At 46.5% G+C, this 22,088-nt stretch overlaps 2 protein-coding genes across 5 annotated transcripts in view; one reads left to right on the top strand and one right to left on the bottom strand.

The window, feature by feature from the left end:
* LRBA (LPS responsive beige-like anchor protein) overlaps positions 1 to 8,949 on the top strand; it is a 745,100-nt gene extending 736,151 nt beyond the window's left edge. For all 4 annotated transcript variants that reach the window (XM_036852028.1, XM_036852030.1, XM_036852029.1 and 1 more), the window contains exons 56-57: positions 3,280 to 3,431; positions 7,784 to 8,949. In XM_036852028.1, the coding sequence (XP_036707923.1) occupies positions 3,280 to 3,431; positions 7,784 to 7,874 (243 nt within the window). In that variant the 3' untranslated portion in view covers positions 7,875 to 8,949. The remainder of the gene's footprint in view (positions 1 to 3,279; positions 3,432 to 7,783) is intronic.
* Positions 8,950 to 13,804: 4,855 nt separating this feature from the next.
* The window catches only part of DCLK2 (doublecortin like kinase 2), a 151,172-nt gene continuing 142,888 nt past the window's right edge, over positions 13,805 to 22,088 (bottom strand). The window contains 2 exon segments of the mRNA XM_036852031.1: positions 13,805 to 16,427; positions 21,337 to 21,453. Of these exon segments, the coding sequence (XP_036707926.1) occupies positions 16,245 to 16,427; positions 21,337 to 21,453 (300 nt within the window). The 3' untranslated portion in view covers positions 13,805 to 16,244.

The following is a 22,088-nucleotide window of genomic DNA, read 5'->3' as shown; positions in this document are numbered from 1 at the left end:
TAAGCTACTTCTGGCCACTATGCTTATTGTTATACCCCTGACCTGGGGCGACTTAGGTGACATAAATTCTCCCAGTTTTCCGGATCTAGTCTGATCACCCCCTTCTCTCACATAAATATTGGGGTCAAGAAGTATAAGGAACAGAGGCCCTGAATATAGATTACACTGATCAGACTAAGGGCACTTGCTGCTTCTGGATCCTAGGATGATTTCTCAATTCAGTAAATGGCTTTCTTCTCTCTCCCATTCTCTCTGTGAGTTTTCTCCAGTGCATTTTGACCGCCTCTGCCATGAGGGCTGCATACAGAGATGCTCACACTCTGCTTTTATTTTTCCCTCCCTTCATTTAAACCAAGTACACATTAGAGGATTTTCCTTTCCTCTTTTCTTTACGATAATAATGTTGATAATCTGTCACTTTGAGTTGCGATTATATTGTCAGCTACACTAATAAATCTGTAAAGTAATTTGAAATCCCTTGCTGGCTAAAACAATTTCTGTGGCATTTCAGTTAGTACCAAAGGCTCTGGGAAGTTCCTCCAGGCAGCAGTCGGAGGCTTTCTGCAGACTGTTCGTACACACATGCTTTTCCTCTCTGCCCTATGGCCGTTGTTTTTTTCCCTCTGTAATATTTCCCACTGGATTTTAGGCTTAAACAATCCATCGCCTTTTCCCCAGCACGCCTGCACTTTATCATACTAACTTGTAAGTGGCAACTGTGTGATTAAAGTGAGCTTGCCTAAAATGAGCACTGCCCGTGCCCGGCTCCAGAGACCCACACTTTCACAGCTAACTGCCTTGGGAAGGGTGGAAGGAAATCACAGGCTTGGACTAAGAGACATCACAGAACAAAAATCTCCACCTCCGTCCTGCAGTCTGAGCCTGTATAAGGAAAGGAGACCATGGAAACAAATTAGTCATTAGCTCAGACCAGAAATGAAGTTTCTTTGAAATAGCAAGAACCCTGCAGGCAGGTGGCCTGGGGAAGCTCTGCACTAATCAAGGCCTCCCACCTGTTTTTATTTAGATGCCAGATTGTGCAGTGGCATTTGGTTAACATATCAGAGCACATCAACTAGGCAATGTTTAGATGTCTTAATGAATAACTTAAATTTAAGTGGGCAGCCTGTACAGAGCAGCAAAGTTATGTTATCCTAAACAAAGGATCACCCCCATTTCACCCATAGGAACTCATTTATTTTGTTTTCCTGGGGAAGCTGCGTCTTAGGATATGATTGTCGCCAGCAGACTGCTGTGGCCTGCTGGTACCTCCTGGAAACTGGTGCAACTACGGTGTTGTCCGAGCACTCAGGAGTCCAGGGGCTGAGATTCACACGTCCCCAGGGCCCTCCTAAAATCTCTAGTCTCAACCCAACCTGGATTGAGACTGGAGGAGGCGTATGAGAATTGAGAACTACATGAATGCTGGTTTGGGTGGGAGATAGGGTGCTATTCAGGAAATGCTACCCTGGCTGTTATTCTCAGGGAAATTTGACAAGTCCCTCATGAGAAAGGCCAACAAAATATTTTTTAACCTTGGCAGGCACCTGGTTTAATAAAACGTTTTAGGTGCTGATACATGTGTAGTCCTAAAAGTCCAGGTTTTATTTATTTCAACACAGGACTAGGAGTAGGGATTCTTTAGGACAAGGAGTTAAAGATTATTGGTTTTAATTTATGTTTTAATATAGCACTTATCCAGTAAAAAGCCTCAAGTATAAAACTCAGGTGAACCACAACCGTAAGGTTAATGGATTTTCATCAGCTGAATTTTATAAGTGTAGCAAATAATTATTTGTTGTAGTCTTCATTGCATTTCCCAGATAAGCCCCTAGAGATTGACGTTTGTGAAATGAATGGGGGAAAAGGATATTGGTTTTTACTTATATTGAAAAATCTTACTATGGGTATTTGGTTAAAATTTAGAGACTGCTTCTTACATGAAAGTGTCTTCCACCCACAGGTTTTGATTTCTTAGATGTATTTTTGTGTTCTGGAGAATAAGCTGTACTTAAGAGACCTCTGAAAGTTGGCATTTACTTGAATGTGAATTGAATGGCTATGAAACATTTCTATAATTAAAAAAAAAATTTTGTCAAAGGGTAAAGACTTAAGGCAACTATACTAAAACTCTGAGTACAGAACAGTATAAATATATTTTTCAGAAGGTAGTTTCTTTCTCGCCTACTAGTACAATCTGGATTCCCACATTCACTGTGTCCAGGTGGACATAAGATTACAGGTATTTGCAGTAACTTTTAGAACTCCCAATGTCACCCAGCTAAAGAAAGGAAATGTGTATGTTAATAAACCGGGAAAAGAAGGTTTGGAAGGAAGGGGGCAGGAGGAGAGGAAGGGGCAGTAGGATCTGCTCCTCAAGTAGGGAGGGACTTTTTATATCAGGAGCTGGCACACTTTCTCTGTTAAAAAAAAAAAAAAGTAGCCAGAAATGAATGGATGTGCCTTTGTTCCAATAACGCTTATTTATGGGCACTGAAATTTGGAATTCATATAATTTTCACATGTCATGAAATATTCTTTTGATTTTTTTTTTCAACCATGAAAAAAATGTAAAAAGTCATACAAAAACAGGCAGTGGCCTGCCTTTGGTAGGTTTGACAGGACTGAAGAGCAAATTACGTGTCTGTACGTTGAGTTCAGCACTGGCAGGAAGCAGTCAGTCCTGGGGCAAGAAGAAAATGCTTAAACTGGGTTTAATCACCCTGGGAGTCGCGGTTCCCTACCAAGTTGTCTTCCCACCTGCTGTAAACTTCCAGCAGGCCTAGTGAAGGTGCTCAAGCTGTAGGTGGTCTCCTGTGGGGCTGAGCCCCACAGGCAGCAGTGTTTTATCAGTGATATGAGGTCAGCTAGCAGTGTCTGCCCAGCCTCGGTACAAAACAGGCTTAGCATGACCACAGTGCAATGGAGAGATGCCAGGAAGCGCTTCATTTTAGAGTGCTGGTCCCCGTCCACAACACGGACAATTTAATTAGTAGTCATAGAATTGGAAGAGTTTGCCACCTCATCCTTAAAAAGCAAGAATTAAAAACAAAAAAAAAGACTCAAGCATTGCCTAAGTTTGCCCATTTGACTTTTGAAACATAGCAAAAGTCTTCTATGACTCATGATTTCCTGAAAACTCTTCAGGAACACATACACACTCTGTCCCTTTGCGCGCTCCAGTAGCCGGCTGGCATCATGTCGAATTAATCAGAGATGTGGGGAGGGCCCAAGTTTTCCGAGAGCCGTGTCTCTACTGAATGTTGCTGTGTCTCACAGGCTATCCAGCTGAGCCGGGACGGGCAGTACCTGCTCACCGGAGGAGACAACGGTGTGGTCATGGTCTGGCAGGTGTCTGACCTCAAGCAGCTCTTCGCCTATCCAGGCTGCGACGCCGGGATCCGGGCCATGGCACTGTCTTACGACCAGAGGTAACACTGGAATCGTGGTCTATACTGGTGGCATGAAAACCTGGCGAGGGAATGTATGTAAATGGGCTGATGGATGGGCTGGGTTGTGAGGGTCACCTGTGCAATCAAAAAAGCTGATGAATATTGGGGTTTCCAAGATACTTTTTTAAAAAGCATGATTTTGTTTGATGGCATTGCCAATCTTGGACAAAGGCTGAATTCTCTAGGAATAGACAGGATTTAGGTAACAAAGGCTCCAATTATATTGCTGTAAAGCTTTTTATATTAAAGTACCATTTTTCTTAAACAAAATTTCATGTGAAATGCCTGTACGTCTGTCCATAATGATGCCGTTGAGAAATCTGGCTTATTTCCTAAAACCTTCATTTTGGGGAGATAATCTTTATCTGGCATCTTATTTCTTTTTAATATACAGTCTCTCATTTTAGTTCTTAACCTCTTTTACTGTGATAACATATACATAAAATTTACCATTTAAACCTTTTTGGGGGGTGCATAATTCAGTGGCATTAAGTATATTCACATTGTTATACAACTATCACTGCTATTCATTTCCAGAACTTTTTCATCATTCCATCTCATAGTGTCCTTTGATGTGCAGAAGCCTTTAATTTTGATGGTCTCATTTATCTATTTTTTTCTGTTGTTGCCTGTGCTTTCAGTGTTATATCCAAGAAATCATTGCAAAATTCAGTGTCATGAAGTGCTTCCTCTATATTTTCTCCTAAGAATTTTATAGTTTTAACTCATATTTAGTTTTTTATCCATTTTGAATTAATGTTTGTTTATATATGATGGTCATAAGGGTCCAACTTCATTCTTTCGCATGTGGATATCAATTTTCTCAGCACTATTTGTTGAAAAGACTGTTTCTGTATATGAGAGATTATTTCTGGACTGTCTATTTTATTCTATTGGTCTGTATGTCTCTCTCTAAGCCAGTACCACACTGTTTTGATTACTGTAGCTTTACAGTAAGTTTAGAAATCAGGAAGTATGAGACATCCAATTTTGTTGTTCTTTTTTGAGATTGTTTTGGCTATTCAGGCTCCCTTGAGATTCCACGTGAATTTTAAGATTTTTTTTTCCTATTTTTGCAAAAAGCATTGAGATTCTGATAAGAATTAGGTTGAATCTGTAGATGGCTTTGGCTAATATTGTCATCTTAACAATATTAAGTGTTCCAATCCATGAACACAGGATATCTTTCCATTTATTTATGTTGTCTTTAATTTCTTTCAGCAGTATTTTCTGGTTTTCAATATACAAGCCTTTTGCCCCCTTGGTTAAATTTATTCCTGAGCATTTTATTTTTTTGTTGTCGTTGTTGCTATGATGGAATTGTTCACTGCTTGTATGTAGAAACACAACTTATTTTTTGTATTGTTGATTTTGTATCCTGCAACTTTGCTAATAAGTTCATCAGTTCTAACAGTTTTTTTGTGTGTGGAATCTTTAGGATTTGCTACATAAAGATCATGTCACTTGTAATAGAGGTAATTTTACTTCTTCCTTTCCAATTTAGATGCCTTTTATTTCTTTTCCTTGCCTAACTGCTCTGGCTAGGACTTTTCATACTCTATTGACTAGAAGTGGTGAAAGCAGGTATCCTCATCTCGTTCCCAGTAAGAGGGGGAAAGCTTTCAGTATTCACCATTGAATGTGATGTTAGCTGGGAATTTTTCATAAATGCCCTTTATATCGTGTTGAGGTACTTTCCGTCTATTCATAGTTTCAGTGTTTTTATCATGAAAGGATGATGAATTTAGTCAAATGTCTTCTCTCATGTGGGTTTTTTTTTGTTATTGTTAATTCTATTGATGTGATATATTACAATTGATTTTTGAATGTTAAACCATCCTTATATTCCAAGAATAAATCCCACTTGGTCATGGTGTATAATCTTCTTAATATGCTACTGAATTTGGTTTGCTAGTATTTGTTAAAGATTTTTGTATCAGTAATCATAAGGGATATGGCCTTTGATTTCTTTTCTTGTAATGTCTGTTTCACTTTGGTGTCAGGGTGTGTTGGCCTCATTGAACGACTTGAGAACTGTTCTCTTTAGTTTTTTAGAAGCATTTGAGTTGGTATTGTTAATCCTTCTTTAAATGTTTGATAGAATTCACCAGTGAAGCTCTCTGGTCCAGGGCTTTTCTTATAGAGAGGTTTTTGATTACTGATTCAGTCTCATTACTAGTTATAAGTCTATTCAGATTTTCTATTTCTCCATGATGAAATTTTGGAATAATGTGTTTCTAAGAATTTTTCCATTTCATCTAGGTTATCCCATTTGTTGGCATACAGATGTTCCTAGTATTCTCTGATAATCCTCTTTTTATTTCTATACAATTGGTAGCAATGTCTCCAATTTATGATTTTAGTAATTTGAGTCTTTTTTTCTAAGTAAAAGTTTGTCAATTTTGTTGCCCTTTTCAAAGAAGCAACTTTTGACTTTATTGATGTTTGTTTTTCTATCCCCTATTTCCATTCTAATCTTTATTGTTTCATTCCTTCTGTTACCTTTGGGTTTAGTTTGCAGCTTTTTCTTGTTCTTTCTTTAATGTGTAGAATTAGGTTACTGATTGAGATTTTAAGTATGTGTGTTTACAGCTCTGAATTTCCCTTTTAGCACTGGTTTTGCTGCATCCTGTAAGTTTTGGCTTGTTGTTTTGTTTTCATTTGTCTTGGTATTTTCTAATTTCCCTGAGATTTTTTTCTTTGACCCATTGGTCAGTTTCCACAAACTGATGAATTTTCCAGTTTTCCTTCTGTTATTGATGTCTAGTTTAATTCCGTTGTGATTAGAAAAAATACTTTGTATGATTTCAATCTTTTTAAAGTGTATTAGGACTTGTGGCCTAATGTATGGTTTATCTTGGAGAATGTTCCATGTGCATTTGAGAAAAATGTGCATTCTGCTGTTGTTGGGTGAATGTTTATATATGTGTTAGGTCCAATTGGTTTTTAGTATTGTTCAGATCCTCCATTTCCATATCTTCTTTCTGGTTGTTCTACCCATTATTGAAAGTGGGGTATTGAAGTCTCCAACCATTATTGTAGAACTGTTTTTTCTTCCCTTCAATTCTGTCAGCGTTGGTTCCATATATCTTGGGGGTGCTGATTGGTTCATATATGTTTGTAACTGCTATGTACTCTTGATGAATTGACCCTTTTATCATTGCTATATAGTGTCCTTCTTTGTCTCTTGTAACATTTTGACTTAAAACCTATTTTATCTGATATTAGTATAGCCACCCCAGCTTTCTTTTCATTATTATTTGCATGGAATATATTTTTCCATCCTTTCACTTTCAACCTGTTTAGATCACAGTGAGTCTCTGGTAGACAGCACATAGTTTGATCATGTTTTTAATTCATTTTGCCAGTCTCTCTGCCTTTTGATTGGAGAGTTTAATCACCTTACATGTAAAGTAATTACTGATTGATCGGGAAAGACTTGCTTTTGCCATTTGACTGTTTGCTTTCTACACGTCTCAGTGCTTTTTTGTCCCTCATATCCTCATTACCGCCTTCTTTTGTGTTTAGCTGATTTTCTTGTTGTGACACATTTTAGTTCCTAATTTTGATATGAGGTACTACTAAGGATACTAAGTATGACATCTAAGGACTCTCCTAACCAAACCATACAGAGAGAGGTCTAAGGTAGTAAATAGGTTTCTGCCTCCTGGAGAGGCTCCTCTGAACCGCCTGTCTTACTGCTTCATCTCTTTCCCTGCACCACCAGCTCAGGGACAGGGGAAGCAAACAGCAACTCCTGTCTATAGTGATCATGTCAGTGAGTCGCTGTGTTGGGAGGACAAGGCCCCTCTACCCTCAACAACACGATGGGACACAGAATATTCTTCTGCAGGGTGGTCAACACTCTGATTTCTTACTCTTCATTCATTCTGTATGTGCCAGATACCGCTGTCAGTCACTTGATTGTGTGCTGCTTCCTCCACCAGCAATTACTTTGAGATTATGATTCTTTATTTTGCTTCCAATACCTAATATAAAAAATTCACCTGCCCAGCCTCTCCGCCCTAGAAATTATCTAGTCTGTTCAGGTTTTTGTGACCCATCTTGCACAAACTAGCTGTACTTTCAATATAAAGGCAAGCTGTGAATTGGATCCTTGTGGAGCGTCAGAGGTGGAACTCTGAGCTTACTCAGAACTGCATTTTAGTCACCAAAAAACATACCGTAAACCTCACAAATTGTAGGTCTGGCTGCCATCTTCTGTATTTACCTTGTGGATTTGGGGAGGGCAGTTCTTTCTTTAGTAACAAAGCCTGAGGACATAAATAAATAGGTTTGTAAACCCCTCCTTCTCTCTCTGCTTCTCCCAGGTGCATCATTTCTGGCATGGCCTCAGGAAGCATTGTTCTGTTCTACAATGACTTTAACCGGTGGCATCATGAATACCAAACCCGCTACTGATAGTGACAGCTGGGCTTCAGCCTTGCCCCCCAGCCTGGGCACAGGAAGCGCCCTCAGCATCTTTCTCTTAGAAATAGCAATCAATCACATCTGAATGTAACTTAAATTTGCTCTAAGAAGCAAAATATTTTTTAAATTGCTATTTTTGTAGACTTTGCTTGACTTTTTTGGGGGGGAATAGCAAAGCAGAAAACTGGCTGCTGGGTTCTGTAGTTTTAAAAAAATCTATATTTTTAGTCATAATGAGAAGTCTATTTTCACCAATTATGGAAATAAATACACAGTGGAGCAAGTAAACCCACTTACGCTAGTTATATTATGGAAAAACACTTCCCGTTTATCTGTAATCTTGAGAAATGTATGATTTTAACAATAAGGAATGGGTTATAATACTGGGATGAGGGAATTTTACGCTGTACTTTGGGTCCTGTATTTTTCCAAACAACTGTGCTTCTTCAGCACTGAAATTTTTGGGATTTAAATAGCAATGTTTAAATTACGGTAAATGTAATTTAAAACATCTCAATGAATTATTTCTATCAATATTATTCTTCGAGCATGTTTTAGGCCTAGAAAATTATGGTTTGGGGGAGGGTATTTTATTTTATTGTGTGGTTATCATAAAGGATCTAATGTTATCGCAAGTGTGAAATATTTACAATGTTTTCCTGATCTGTCCTTTTCTTAGCACACCAAAATGAAATGCTGGAAATGCTTTTGGGCTCACAACCTCTGTTTTTCTTTTAAAGTAAATGCAAGTACCAGAGCTCACTCCCCGAGGGCTGACTGTGCTCACAAGCTGAGGCAGAGCCGTTGTCGGGGCTCCCCCCACCCCCGTCCCCACCCCGGGCCGAGGAACAGAGGCTACTGGGTGCTGTGTGAAGCAACCCTCGTTTTACCTTCTGTTTGTTGTTAAACAATCTTCATCTTCCTTTTGATTAGCAATTTGTACTACGAAAATGTCATTTTGGTGTTGTAGAATTCTACTGTTCTAGCAGATTGCTGTGTGGAATTCTGTGAAAAATATTTGAGAAAAGGTCTGTATTGCATAAATAAATTCTTTGTAAGTTGTGAACTCTGCGTTGAAACTGACATTCCATCTCTATTTCTCTTGCAACTTACTTACCTAAAAGGGGTCGCCTCCTTTTTCCTACACATTCAGCTCTTCTCTAAAAGCAAAGATTTTAGGAATGGAACAACTCAGTTGTTTGCCAGAAAAATTAAATAAAATGGTATTTGTTTGTTTTGTTGGTAATAATCTTTTTCACTCCTACTTTTGAAACAATGATGATAATACAGTTATTTGCAAGGAAAATGTCAAACCCTGGTTCAGTCATAGTTTTTGAACAATAACCAATAGGTGAGCAATTCTCTTGAATGAAAACAGGAAAGTGGGCATTACGGAAACGAGAACACAAGACCTTTATCTATCAATCATCTAACAAACGACCAAAGGAACTTTATACACTGTTCCGTCTAAAATCCACTGTTGTTTTATAAACCATTAACAAAACAATAGATGGTAAAATGTGGGAGAAGGGAAGTACATCTTAGAGTCAAAGACATACCCAAGTTACTGGTAAATGAATATCCTCACTGGTACTAACCTGTGATATCACACTTTGGGAACTTTGGGGAAAGTGGTAGAAGAAAATTAAGAATATCTAAGTCATATGCCAGGCATATGATACTTCTTCAACTACCTATTTTAACAAGCCTGAAGCAAAGTTCATGAAGCAGCTTCCTCTTGGAGCCTAAGAAGAAAATCGGTGCCTCTACTGCCTTTATTGTTTAAAACTTACTTACAACTGTGGAAAATCCACTGAAACGTAATACCTTACAACTGGCATCAACACACAACTACAGCCAGCCATCCACATGTGTGGCTTCCACCAACCATGGACGTAGAACCTGCGGTTACCGAGGGCTGACTGTATCTACTCATAAAACGAATCCCGCTGGCATCAACACAGGGCTTCTTAGGGGTAGACTCTGTTTAGTACTGTATATGTTAGGGTTTACTCAACATTCACTTATTTTATCCAATTTTCACTCCTTTAAAAAAAATTACTTCGAATAAATATAAACCAATTAGGGCAAAAAGTCAAAACTGACGTGGCTTGGGATGAAACGGGATGACCTACAACAGCCAGGAACCACGGCGGCACATTCAGTAGGTGACGCGGCTGAGAGGCGGTGTGTTAACATGCGCTGCCTCGGGAAAGGAAGGTTTTCCTCACCGATAGTGTGGATTCTGACGGAAACATCATCATCAGTCAAGTCCGTGAGGCTCTAATTTAAGAAATACCACTGGATCTCTAGGAGAAAGCGTATGAGGGCTTAGAGCAGAGAGAACACGAAAACCTGACAGGCACACAGATGCGAACTGGTGGACAATCCACTCAGGAGAAGCTTGTTCCCAAAGTGGACCAAACATCCACAAATAAATGTTCCAATAAATTAATCCAATGAAAAGGAACAATTCTGCCTTGAGATAACCCCACACTTCACTTCTGCTTGTCAGCATGCGGGACAGTCCCCTGCCTGGGACCCACGGAAGCCGGGGGTAGCACATGAGGTCGGTAGCTTACCACCAGGCTGCCCGTTCCCATTCAGCTCCGAGAGCAGAGCCCAGCCAGGGGCCTGGCCGCACATCTGGGGCCGCGTGTCCTCCCACCTGGCCGTCGGAGGGGCAGAGAGATGGCAGAGCTCACGTGGGTCAAGTTGGCAGACAGCCAGGGAATCTGGACGCAGCCAGACCGCACATCCGCGTTGCACCTTTTTCTGCAAATGTAACTGAATTTAAATGGCACATGACAGTTTAGATCCAGCAAGACAGGACTTCCACGGGAGAGATTTTCACTAGGGATCTTTGATACGTTTTTACCAGACACGATTTCAAGAGCTCTGGCCTGGTTTGGTTCTCCTTCCTGCAGCAGCCCCACCCCCTCTCCATCACTGCTGAAGAGCCCAGCAGCCCCGGGACAGATTCCTTCCACATCGAAGCAGAAAAGTCTTTACACAGGTGGAAGGATCCCACACTGAGCTTGATGGAGCGGCTTGGCCGCTCTTCGGCGTGCGCTGGATGGCGGAGGAGCAGGCAGCCCCACAGCCTCACGTCATCACGCGACATCACATTAGGCCAGAGCATGTTCACAAACACACAGAGGAGGAGGAGGTGAAACTGAAAATCTGCATAAACCATGCGTATCCGCAAATACGCCCGAGCCTCCACTTGGCTATTTCTGCCCCACCACAGACGGAGGAAAGTGTTTTCTACTTCAACTAGGAGAGCAACCAGCCTTGCTACCTCCCTTTTTTGTAGCATAAAGTGTAATGATGTTAATTCTATAGGCATCGCAAGTTATCACTGAAGGGAAAAAGCAAGGAAGCTGGGAAGGCAAAGACCATAAAGTAGCAAATCAAAAATTAAAATTAAAAAATTTTTAATTCTACCTCTTCTATTTTCTCTCAGATGAGTGGGAGAAACGTCTTTTGGATCTTTCTTTTCAATAGATCTGAAAAGTAGAGTCCATGATGCATTTCCTGGGTCCCCCAAATCACATGATCACCATATAAAAGCCCAAGGCTACGATGAATGACCCTGACACATCACTCCCTGCCCTGCCTGAGCCAGAAATGCAGATTGCTCAAACCAGAGGGCCTCACATCCTTCTTTCTAGAGAACAGGGTGGTCTGACCTGCAGGCAAGGGAAGCAGGTGACCTACAAATGTTCCTCTGAATTCCACGGCAGTCACGTGCCAGAAACATGCAGTGAATTATTTTCCTTTCTCAAGTTCAGGAATATTTTTCCTTGCCAAAACCAAGATTCTGGGGGAGCCCGGCAGAAGCAGCTGGCTGTGCTGCAGCTTCAGACTTGGATCAGCTGAGAGACACTCCCCAGGCTTGACCTTAGTGCCAGCACGGGCAGGTGCCCAGCCTCACACCATCAAACTCGGGCTGAAACCCTCCTGACCGCCAAAGGCCATGCTGCCAGCTCTGCCCCAAATGAAGGAGGCTTCTGTTTGACAAGGAGCATGGCAGGAGCAGGTCAGTCTCTGTACCAAATACCTTTTTCTTCCGCTCAGCTGCTCGATGATGGTAACACACCCCCACTGAGTTCAAGGCTGCACGGTTTATCATAAAATAACCCCTTAAAATCCATTGGCCAAGACTAACCAAAGTTGCACACATCCGCCTCCCTCAGAGAGACTATTGTCTTCCTTCATCTCACGGAACTCACACGCCCCTGCCCTGAGAACTTCTTAGCCGCCTTGATTTTCTACCACTTTGTCAGGTGTCTTCCCCAGCCCATCCCACCTCCACCTTAGGACACAGATGCTACCCCTAAAGCATCCCTGACCACCTGGAGGGGCACAGCAGCTCCCAGGACACCTGCCCCAGGGCCGGGAGACGCATGTCCAGGCTCCGTCAGCTCGAGACCCATCTGAGTTTCCTCGTTTGTTGAACAGGAATGTTAGCTGTTCTCTCAGGGCTGTGGTGTGGCTCAAACAAGACAGTGTGAGATAACTCTGTAAACTAAGAACTTTTGTTATTATTTAGCACCTAGGCATTTCCCAGAACTAGACAATCGCTCCTTTAGAAAGCAGCGAATTCTGTCACCGGCCTGCTCCTGCAACGCTGCGTTCACACCTGACCCTCAAGTCTCCTACCCACTGACCTCGGGCCACCACCCAGAGCACCCAAAAGAAGTCTGCACCCCCTGCCACAGAGCAGTTCACTGTGAAGCCACACATCAGGCGGAGGTGCCTCTGGGTCTTCCTAAGCAACACCTGACCGCTTCTCCACCAGTCCTTGGCTCCCAGGGCTTTAAACCCCTCGCCACCCTGGCTGCCTTCTTTCGGGCAATGGTTGCTTCATCTGCACCACACACCCCGAGGCCCCAGCGCAGAGCCGTACCTGGGAGGCTCGACTCACGCTACCCACGATCTGCACAGACTTTTCAGGATGCAGCTTAAGGTTATGCTAACGTTTAAGCAGTTCTGTTGGCGCCTAATGACATGGTGCTCGTTGCACTTCTCGCCTCCCAGATCTTTCCCGTGAAGCAGTGAACGCCAGGGCCTTGGCCACTGAATCACAGGACTTCACGCTTTGATGTCACATCTCAGGTTTGGATCAGTGCTCTAACCTGCTGAGATTGTCTTAAATCAGTCCATCCCATTTAAAACAGTGGATAAGGAGTCTTTCTGCGTTGTCATACACATCATATGCAAAACTAAACAAAACAAGGACACTGAGTGCTGTGGCCTTTCTTTAGAGCTGCACTGTCCAGCTTGGCAGGTGGAGCAACACGGGGCTATTAAACGCTTGAAATGTGCCTGGTCCAGCCTGAGATGTGCCACACATGTCAATACACACCAGGTTTCAAAGACTTAGGACAAAGAAGTACGGTAAAGTATCCCAATGATTGTTTTTTACATTGATCACATGTTGAAATAATACTTTAAAGGGATGTATTTAGATATACTGGGTTAAATAAACTATACTATAATTTCACCTGTTCCTTTTTACATTTTTTTTAATATGGTACCAGGAAATGTTAAATTATGTGGCTTACACTGTATTTCCATGGGACGGCAAACTGCCCCGAAAGTCCTCCTCCAAGACAGCATCACTACCCAGCGCTCTTTCTTCCAATATGGTTTATCTGTTCTGAACTGTCCCCCATCTCCTGATTCACGTTTCACAATCGTATTCACGCAGCTATTCTGGGGGAGTTACGCCAAATGCTTCCATCTGTATATTCCATGTACTTTCACGTCACGGCAACCTTTCTGAAGAAAGAGAGACAGACTCCCGCTGACTCCTGGCTGGGCCCAGCAGGCGGCCCACGACGGCTTCGGCAGGTCACTGCTTCCCTTGCTCTCTTCAAAGGTCAACTTCTGTAGACATGGCTCCCCTGCTGGAATAAGGGGATGAACATAAACCAAGCGCAGGCCTCTCTCTCAGTGCGGGAGCGGAGGAACCCAGCAATAAAGGACCTCTATTTAATTTGGATCCTGAGACCAGAGTAAGAGCTCAGTAACGTTTGCCACACGTGTGGGTGAATGAACAATTTGCTTGTGGTGTCGGAGCCTTTATTTAGGATCATCATCTAGATGACCACTCACGTCCAGGCCTCGATTGACCCTGGACAACAGGCTGCCTTCGAAAGAGCACAGGTTTGATGTCTGTGGAATCTGAAACCACATCATGGCTCTGTCTCCTGCCAGTCCCATGACCTACTTCTGGGCTTGTTCCTTTACCACCACTTAACGCTCTAGGTGTTTGTGGGATTTAATTACTAAAGAACTGCTTGGCCACTGCCAGGCCACGTTGCCACACCCAGCTCAGGCTACTCCCGTCTCCAGGCCATCCAGGGTGCCATAGAACGTGGGAGCACGTGCGGGACAGAAGGCGCTCCTCCTCCTGCCACCAGTGACTGGCACTGCCCTGGCCATTTATTTTCTTAAGTCTTTAGCAAATGTCTTTGAACCTCGCAGTTTGAGAGATGGGGTCAAGTTTCAGGCTCTGATCAGTACACTAAAGGCCTCACTCCATCATTCTTCCATTTTCATTTTCTTTATCCTCATTTTTCTCCTCTTTCTTTTACGTTAGCTCTTCGCTTCCATTAACAAACATTTTTCTATTGGGAGCTATGAAAAAGCTCGCTCTTTAACCAGTGAGAGGAGCGACAGGCAGAATGTTCTGGACCTGCCCATCACTACCCTCTCTTGAAGCCTGCACCCACTGGAGCTGTGCGCCCAGGAAGCCCATCTGCATTCTGTCACCTGCCTCTGGATTGGATCACAGGTCAGCACCAGCCCAGAGAGAAATCGTCACACAGCAGTGTGAACGAAGAGAACCAGAGCTGAAAGATATGGTCTCAAGCTGTGGAGTTGTACAGCCTTGCAAAGCTGGGGACAGAAGCAGTTACAGGCTAAGCCAGAGACCAGGCAAGCAGACGTTATGAGGGAACAGAAACCAAGAGCCGAAACGCAATGAAAGAAGCAGAGACAGGAGACGGCACAACCTCTGAGACAGGCACAGACAGACGAGAACAGCTGCCCCAGCTCCCCATTTCCTATAAAGCCTGACCTTCCTGTCTCTGGTTCCATCAGAGTTCTCTGTTGTACACTAATAATCTCTATTCCTTTTTGAGCTTTTGTTGTGTGAGTTTCTGCACCTGTAATCAAACACAGTTCCATCCAGGTGCACCTCTGTGCGTTCTTCCCAAGCACCTCTCTTCCCCGTTGTGACCCCGAGACAAAAATCAACACTGGCACCAGCCAGAACCTGGGCCGGGGAGGTGTTGCTTTGACCACACACTCTTTGCAAAACCACCACGCAGGAACCTCTACCCACCCTGACCGCTATTTCTCAAGAAGGAAAAGTTTATTGGATACACTTGTAGGCGGCAAAAGTCTTAATTAACAATGAGAATGAACTACAGGCCCACCCGTTTAGAAGATGAGCAGGTAAAACAAATACACTGATTATATACAATCATTAAAAAGAGCAGGGTGGTGGAAAAAAAGGAAAAACTGCCAGCAGCCTTCCAGAAGGTTAGTAACAGAGGATGTCTGCAGGCACCTTCCCGCCCAGTCCCGACTGTGCCCCGCGCTCCCTGGGGGTTGTTGCCGCCGCTGCAGATGAAAAGCAGATGGAGAAGGGAGGCTCCCGCGGCTCCTGGGGCCGCTGGTTGGTCCTGCTCTGCCCGCAGCCGGACCTGGAGAAGGAAGCGCCCGGCAACGCGGCATGCACCACGCCTCTCGTTAAAAAGCCCCAAGGACAAGGTCGTCAGCATTTTCTAATACGGTCGTGGGAAGAGTCAGGGAAACACAACTGCGAGGGAAGAAACGGCCTTCCCTGCGGTCTGCGCACAAGTCCAGAGCCAGTGTCGTCCTAGACGAGCCCCCGAGGCTGGGCGGAGTGCCGGGACCAGGGGGTCCGCTCGGGCTCCGAGCCTTGCGCGGGAAGCCAGCCCCCGACCCCCGTCAGCAGAGGAAGGGCGCCCACAAAGGGACAGACGCAGTTCTGAGTTGCTTGTAAGAAAAAGGGAGCCCTCCTGAGTTTACTTAAATAAGAGAGAGATCTCGGTACATCCAAAGTGTTTCTATAAAAATGCGCTCAATGTCAGATAAAAGTTGCACATTCTCCTGGTGACGCCGTCAAATGTCCACTGAACTGAGAAGACAGAGAATTTAAACGAAGCCGCTCCGAGGACCTGTCCCCGAAGCCGACGCGCACAGGCCCCTCCAGGACCCGGGCGGAACGCGCGGGAAGCGGTGGCCCTGGAAGCGCGCGCTCTCCACCCCGGCGATGCGATGCGCGGTGCGGGCAGCGATGCGGGCGGCGGGGGAGGCCGGTCAGTCGCGGTGGCGGCGCCAGGTCCCCGCCCGCTCGCACTCCGCGGCGGCGGCGGCAGGAGAGCGCGGGGGCGACTCCGGGGACGCAGGGGGCTCCGGGGCAGCGGGCTCCAGGCCGGGCCGGCTGCCGTCCGCGCCGAGCTTACTGCCGAAGATCTGGCCCTCCTTATCTAGAGCCGTGTTCTGAGGAGAGAGCAGGAGACAGTTAGCCCGCCGCCTCCGTCCCGGCACCGCGAGCAGGGCGCGGAGAGCATGCACGGCGGGAACAGGAGAGGAGAAGTAACGCCCGGCTGCCCCCGACGGCGGCCCACGGGCCAGCCCGTCCCCGGCGCCGCGGCCTCTGCTCCTACGGCCCTGGACGCGGCCTGGGCAGATCCTCCCCGGCTCCGGCTCCCAGCTGCCTGGGTTCGGGGCGCTTCTCCCCGCGCCCCTGAGCCCAGAAGAGTCCTGGACAAGAAGCAAACCCCACAAGAATGCGAGGTCCCTGACAGCTAAGTCTTCTAAAGAAGGTTCCCCGTCGGGGATTCGAACAGTACTCACAGGTCGTCTATAGTAACTACCTCCCACCCCACCATCACACCGGTGCCCCGTAACCTATGAAAGCCCTGGCAATCGATGGTGCTGCATTACCCATCCTTCCATCCTCCACCATCTCCTCCCTGCTCTTCTCTTCTTTGTGCGGGTGTCTTATCCTGTCACACCCCCAAGGGTTTTAACCTGCTCCAGGGGAACAGAAGTCGTCTTACCTCCTGACCCTAGCCTGGGAGGCTGGCCCTGACCTGCCTTCCTCCTCCTCTGAGTGGACTTGAGGACTTCTGCTCAGCCAGGCAGGCCCGGCCAGCGGCCCTCTCACTGGGTTTTCCAAACGTGGGGAGCTTTCGGTTCTCAGGCACCTTTAGTTACAAGGCACGTGGACCAGAAGTCCTTTAGTGGTCTAACCACCTTGAGGGGAAAATGCACCACTGATTCTTCCAGTACTCTGACTGGAAGGAAAAAAAAAAAAAGTCTGGAGAAAATATGAACAACGGGGCTTCCTAGGACAGACTTGGGCGGCTGCCTTCGGGGCACTTGGTGTCAACTGGAAAACAGGTGCTCTCCACAGGCCCTTCCCAGCTCGGGCTGAACGCTCAGGGATTGCCAAGGACAATTTCCGTTACCTGGAGAAGAGGTAACTGTGGACAAGCCAAATCAGAAACTCAGCATCGCTCTTTAACAAGCTTCCAAGCTCCCAGTATGAGCAGAGGCCAGGCCACCCCTCAGTGAAAACACTGAAAGCGGGGAGAGGCGGCATTCACTTTTTTCTACCATAAAACTTCCCCTGGGTAGAAGAAAGCAACAGTCCCGCAGTTATTTCTCCTCTTCCCTTCCCCTCAAGAAGACACATGTGTGCAGCGGAAGGAAGCACTGCCGTGCAGTTAGTACATACCATCGCCTGGGACCTAGTCAGAGGAAAGCAATGCAGGCGGCGTGAGAGGCAAGAGGAGCGAGGAGAGAAGCAGGGACAGAAACTAGACTTACTTTCAACAGAAGCAACACAGTCGAAACAGTTTTGTCTATCTTAAGCCCAAATCCTTCCCAACTTCCCCCCAGAAAGAAGCATAATCCCCGAGTGGGGAAGCACTCTTTTTGAATCCATCCTTTCTCCAGTCAGCTACAAGGCTACAAAATGCAGCGAGAAGGGGTTTCTTATAATTCCCTTTCCCACCACGAGATGGCCTCTTCTGGGCGAGGTGGTGAGCCCTCTCTGCAGGTGTACGGTCCTTTCTTAAGCATCTAAGGATAAGCCAGAGCAAATGCGAGTGCATTCTGAAACCACAGGCCCCGTCTTAAACCAAAATCCTATCCAATCGTGTTCTCCTATCCCAAAGCCTTGCTGACCCTACGCTGTCTTACTGATAAAAATGCATCTTTGGAAATGTATTTGGAGAAAGAGAACAAAAGCCTTCACAAAGTTTCCCATCTTATGCTCTCATTCACAAAAAGATGCTTTTTCACCTAAGTGAAAGATAGCCTTTAGCAAGAGAACGACTGGAGTTCTCCTCCTGTGCACTCGCCAGCTTTTGGTCTGAGAAGGAAGGCAACGTGGCAAGGCGAGAAGTTTTAAGTAAAGTCTCCAAGGGTGCGTTTGGCTGAAACGGGTGTCAGTAGGTACAGGAGACCTGCACCCATGAGGAGCTGAGAGCTGGATGCTGGTGTCAAAGTCCAAGAGAAGCATGCAGATTTAAGAGGGGTGACAATTAGAGGCGGCTCGGATGAAGCATAGCACGTTGAATACCAGAATTCTGCTCCGGGGTCCCCAGAGTCTCAACGGGGTACAGAGTGAAACTCTGAAGTGTCTCTCAAACTGTCAAATCAAACTGTCAAACAAAATGCAGACAACAGCATCAACTTGACTTTCTTGCACCGTTATTTACCATTCCTACCCTATCATTTTCTCACCGGAGCCTCAGGCTCCAATCCTTTGGGGGGCGTGGGGGGCCAAGGCAGAGAGAACACTAGGGGTGGCAGCGGAGAGCAAGGTTCTGTCTGGGAGCGACACAGCCGTTCCTGAGGGTTCCGCCTCGGAACATTTATACCCTGTTTCCACTGCTATTTGTATCTGTAGGAAACCACATGAGCCTCACATACCCCAGTTATGAGAACATATAAATACCAGGGAGAGTCATTTGTGAATAATGATTTTTAAGAAAACATCTGAAACTGTTCCCAAGGGCAGGACACAAAGACGCACAGTACTGGTGAAGAGAGCGAGGCAGACGACACGGAAGCCTTGCAAGCTGCCCGGACACAACCACGCCAGGTCCTCGGTCGGGCGAGGATGAGTACGACATCCCTGCGGAGGTCTGCTCACCGCTGCTCTGGGGGACAAGCCAGAACTCACAGGCCAGCTTTGTGGCCATGGAGAACTGGTACCCCCCGAGGCAGGCTCTACTGATTCCCCCGTAGGCAGTGAGCGTGGTGACGTCGTCAGCACCTCCCCAGAGCTAACGAGCTGTGGAGTTGTGTACGGAATGTGGGGTTAGACGGAGCCCTGCCAACATGCCCAAGATGACACTGAACACACATGGGAACACACAACTTTCACAATCACCGCTGGAATCACAATAAAGCGTTGTTCATTCACACAAACATCCCGTTAAAGCTCAGGAGTTTGAAATTTAACAGTTGAAATCCATCAGCAAATGGAAAAATGCCATTTGTAAACCGTGAGATGTAGGTTCTAGGGCAACCTAAACGTCCTTATCCTATACTGGGCCAAAAGGCAGAAGGGCTGATCATTCCAGAACCTTGGCGGGCCACACGCCTTGGGCCATCCATTCCCATCTGGGCTGTGAGTTGACGGGTGACCCAAGAAATGAGGCGGGAGCTGCCATAAGCCCTGGGCGCCTCCTATAAAGGTTCTTCCTCTAGCACACTATGAAGCTGAATTAACGTGTGGCTGTTAAGTTGTGCTGCTGACTCAAGTTTTTTGTTCCATGTTGCGTGTGCCAGTTTTCAATGTTTTTAAATTTTTGTAAATTTCCCCAGAAGCTGCCTAACAACGCAGCCGGAGGCAGGGCCGTGACCCCTTACCCCAGCCGGCAGCCTTGCTCTCAAGGGTGAACCGCTTGAGAACTTTCTCATGCTGTGGGCTCAGTCAAGATGGTTCTTTGCAAAGGGTTTAAGCTGCCGCTCTGTGACAACTCTGACTTTCTCAGGCTCTCAGCAGAACACTGCTGAGATGCCAGGAAAACCACAGCTCAAGAGGCCTTCCCGCTCTTTCGGCCCAGAGTCCATCATCACCCCCACTCGCGAGTCCGGCAGCACATCAGCCTGCAAGCCTGGCCTGGGGGCTGGAGGGGGGAGCGCAGCCGCCCACCCCGGGGGAGGAGGACGGCGCGGCGGTGCCAGGACGGTGGTGGAGGCTCCAGGAGCAGCCGGCCTCCCGCCCTCACGAGGGGGCGGGCTACTCTCTGCCTCTGTCTGGAGCCGCGTCCTCGCAGGTAAGCTTCCGAGGCTACCGTGCGCCCTGAGAATAAGCAACTGTTTTCCTCCCAGTCGGGTAGGACACCGAGCCTTTCCAGAGGGTGAGGGCCTGTCCTGAGGTCAGGGTGACGGAGCTGTCTGGCTCCGCAGATCCCCGCAGTCCTGGGGTGGCCGAGACCCAGCTCAGGCCCCCGCCTCCTGAGAAAGCCTGGCTCCCGGCCGCGGCTCCCTGATCCCGTGGGCGGGACGGAGATCACGCCGGGGACCCGTGCTCTACACACGGCACCGGAGCAGGTGCGGACACACCGGGGGCCAGTTTCACGGCCCCACCTGGGCGAGGACTTGGGTCTGGACAGCTGGTGGGAGGGTGCACGCCACACTTCTGGCTCAGTTTTATTTTTTCTGCCTTCGTCTCCCATTTGCTGAACTTACTTTCATGCTACTTCACTTACTTTAATGCCGCTTTCCATTTGCCGTGTTTGTGGATTTAGGTAAGCTGCCTTTTTAAAAACATTTTGGAAGAAGGAAGATTTGAAAAAATACGGGGATCACTGTTACTGACTTGTCATAAAATTTTACCAACCCTGAAAAAACTAATATTTTTTTTTCATTCTTCTGAACTTTTAAAAACCACAAAACACTGACTTTTTAAAATGGAATTTGCTTAACTCTGGCTGTTTCTTATCCCAAGTCCCAAAGAATCATTCATAGCTCAAATAATCTATGTCTGAGGCCTTGAGCAGTCAGGGAGTCACTTCCTTTTGCTGGAAGTCCCACCTGGGCTTGGGAACTGCTCTCTAGACGGGAAAGCAGAGATGAGACAGAAGCAGCTGCCTGGAGGCCACCAGGCCCAGGAGAAGAGGCCGGGGCGCCCCGGCCAGGGGCCCATCAGCCTGGCCTTGCTGGGACCTGCGCAACCTCTGATCCCAGGACCCAAGGCCTGGGAGCCGGCCAAAGGGTGCCCTTCACGTGCCAAGCCATTCCTGAAGTGTAGAGGAACGCGACGGCGCCCACGGCCGCGTGAGGGAAGCGCTTGGCGGCCAACTTGATAAGATTCGACATCGGCTGAGCAGTCAGCCAGACGCTGCAGCTGCCCAAGGGCAGAACTGTGCGTTGTTCTACTTACCATGATAACGGAGACCCCGGTGGTGGTGCTGTTCTGTTTGGGGAGCGCGTTATTAAAGTGCTGTTTGAGTTTACCTGTTACTTCAGCCTGCATATTATTCTCCTGGGAGGCATCGTCCTACAGGAAAGAATCAAATACACTGCCTTTGATTCTCACGTCTATGCTGTCTCTTCCTCAGCAGTCACACACCAGCCGTCACCACCACCATCTCCTCCTAAATGGGCCCATCTGAGCCACAAGGTCGGGGGAACAATCTAAGTGAAGTAATTAGAAATGATTACCATTATTCACCAGTCCCCTGCCCTCGGAAAGACCCTCTGCCATTCACCTCCCTCCTTAGGTCTGAAGGGGACCGAGGAGAGGGCAGAGGTCCCAGTGGCACAAGGACATTCTACAGGGTTCTGAGACCCTCCCCCCGCAGCACAAATGCCACCTAATTTAGTATCGAACCCTCCCACGGAAACATCAAAACTAATGAACAGTTTATCATTTTAATCCAGAATGCAGGTAGCTGTTGGTCCTGATCGCTCATTAAACAAACGTGGCATCTCAGCTACTTGGCCCAAGAGCCAGGTCACTTAGCAGGACCCAGAGAGTTTGAACGCAAAGGTCGGGACGTGTGGGACGGGGGGTGGCAGAGGCGCCTGGGGAGCCAAAGTCAGCAAAAGCCCCTGAATTAACGTCACTGTCCCAGAGTCTCCGGGACTGAGGGGGACGCAGCCTCTCCTGCTGTTGCCATTTCGTGGATCGTG

This window comes from Balaenoptera musculus, chromosome 5 (genome assembly GCF_009873245.2).
Source record: "Balaenoptera musculus isolate JJ_BM4_2016_0621 chromosome 5, mBalMus1.pri.v3, whole genome shotgun sequence".
NCBI lineage: Eukaryota > Metazoa > Chordata > Mammalia > Artiodactyla > Balaenopteridae > Balaenoptera > Balaenoptera musculus.
Note: the sequence above shows the minus strand (reverse complement) of the source record. Positions and strands in the feature narration are given on the sequence as shown.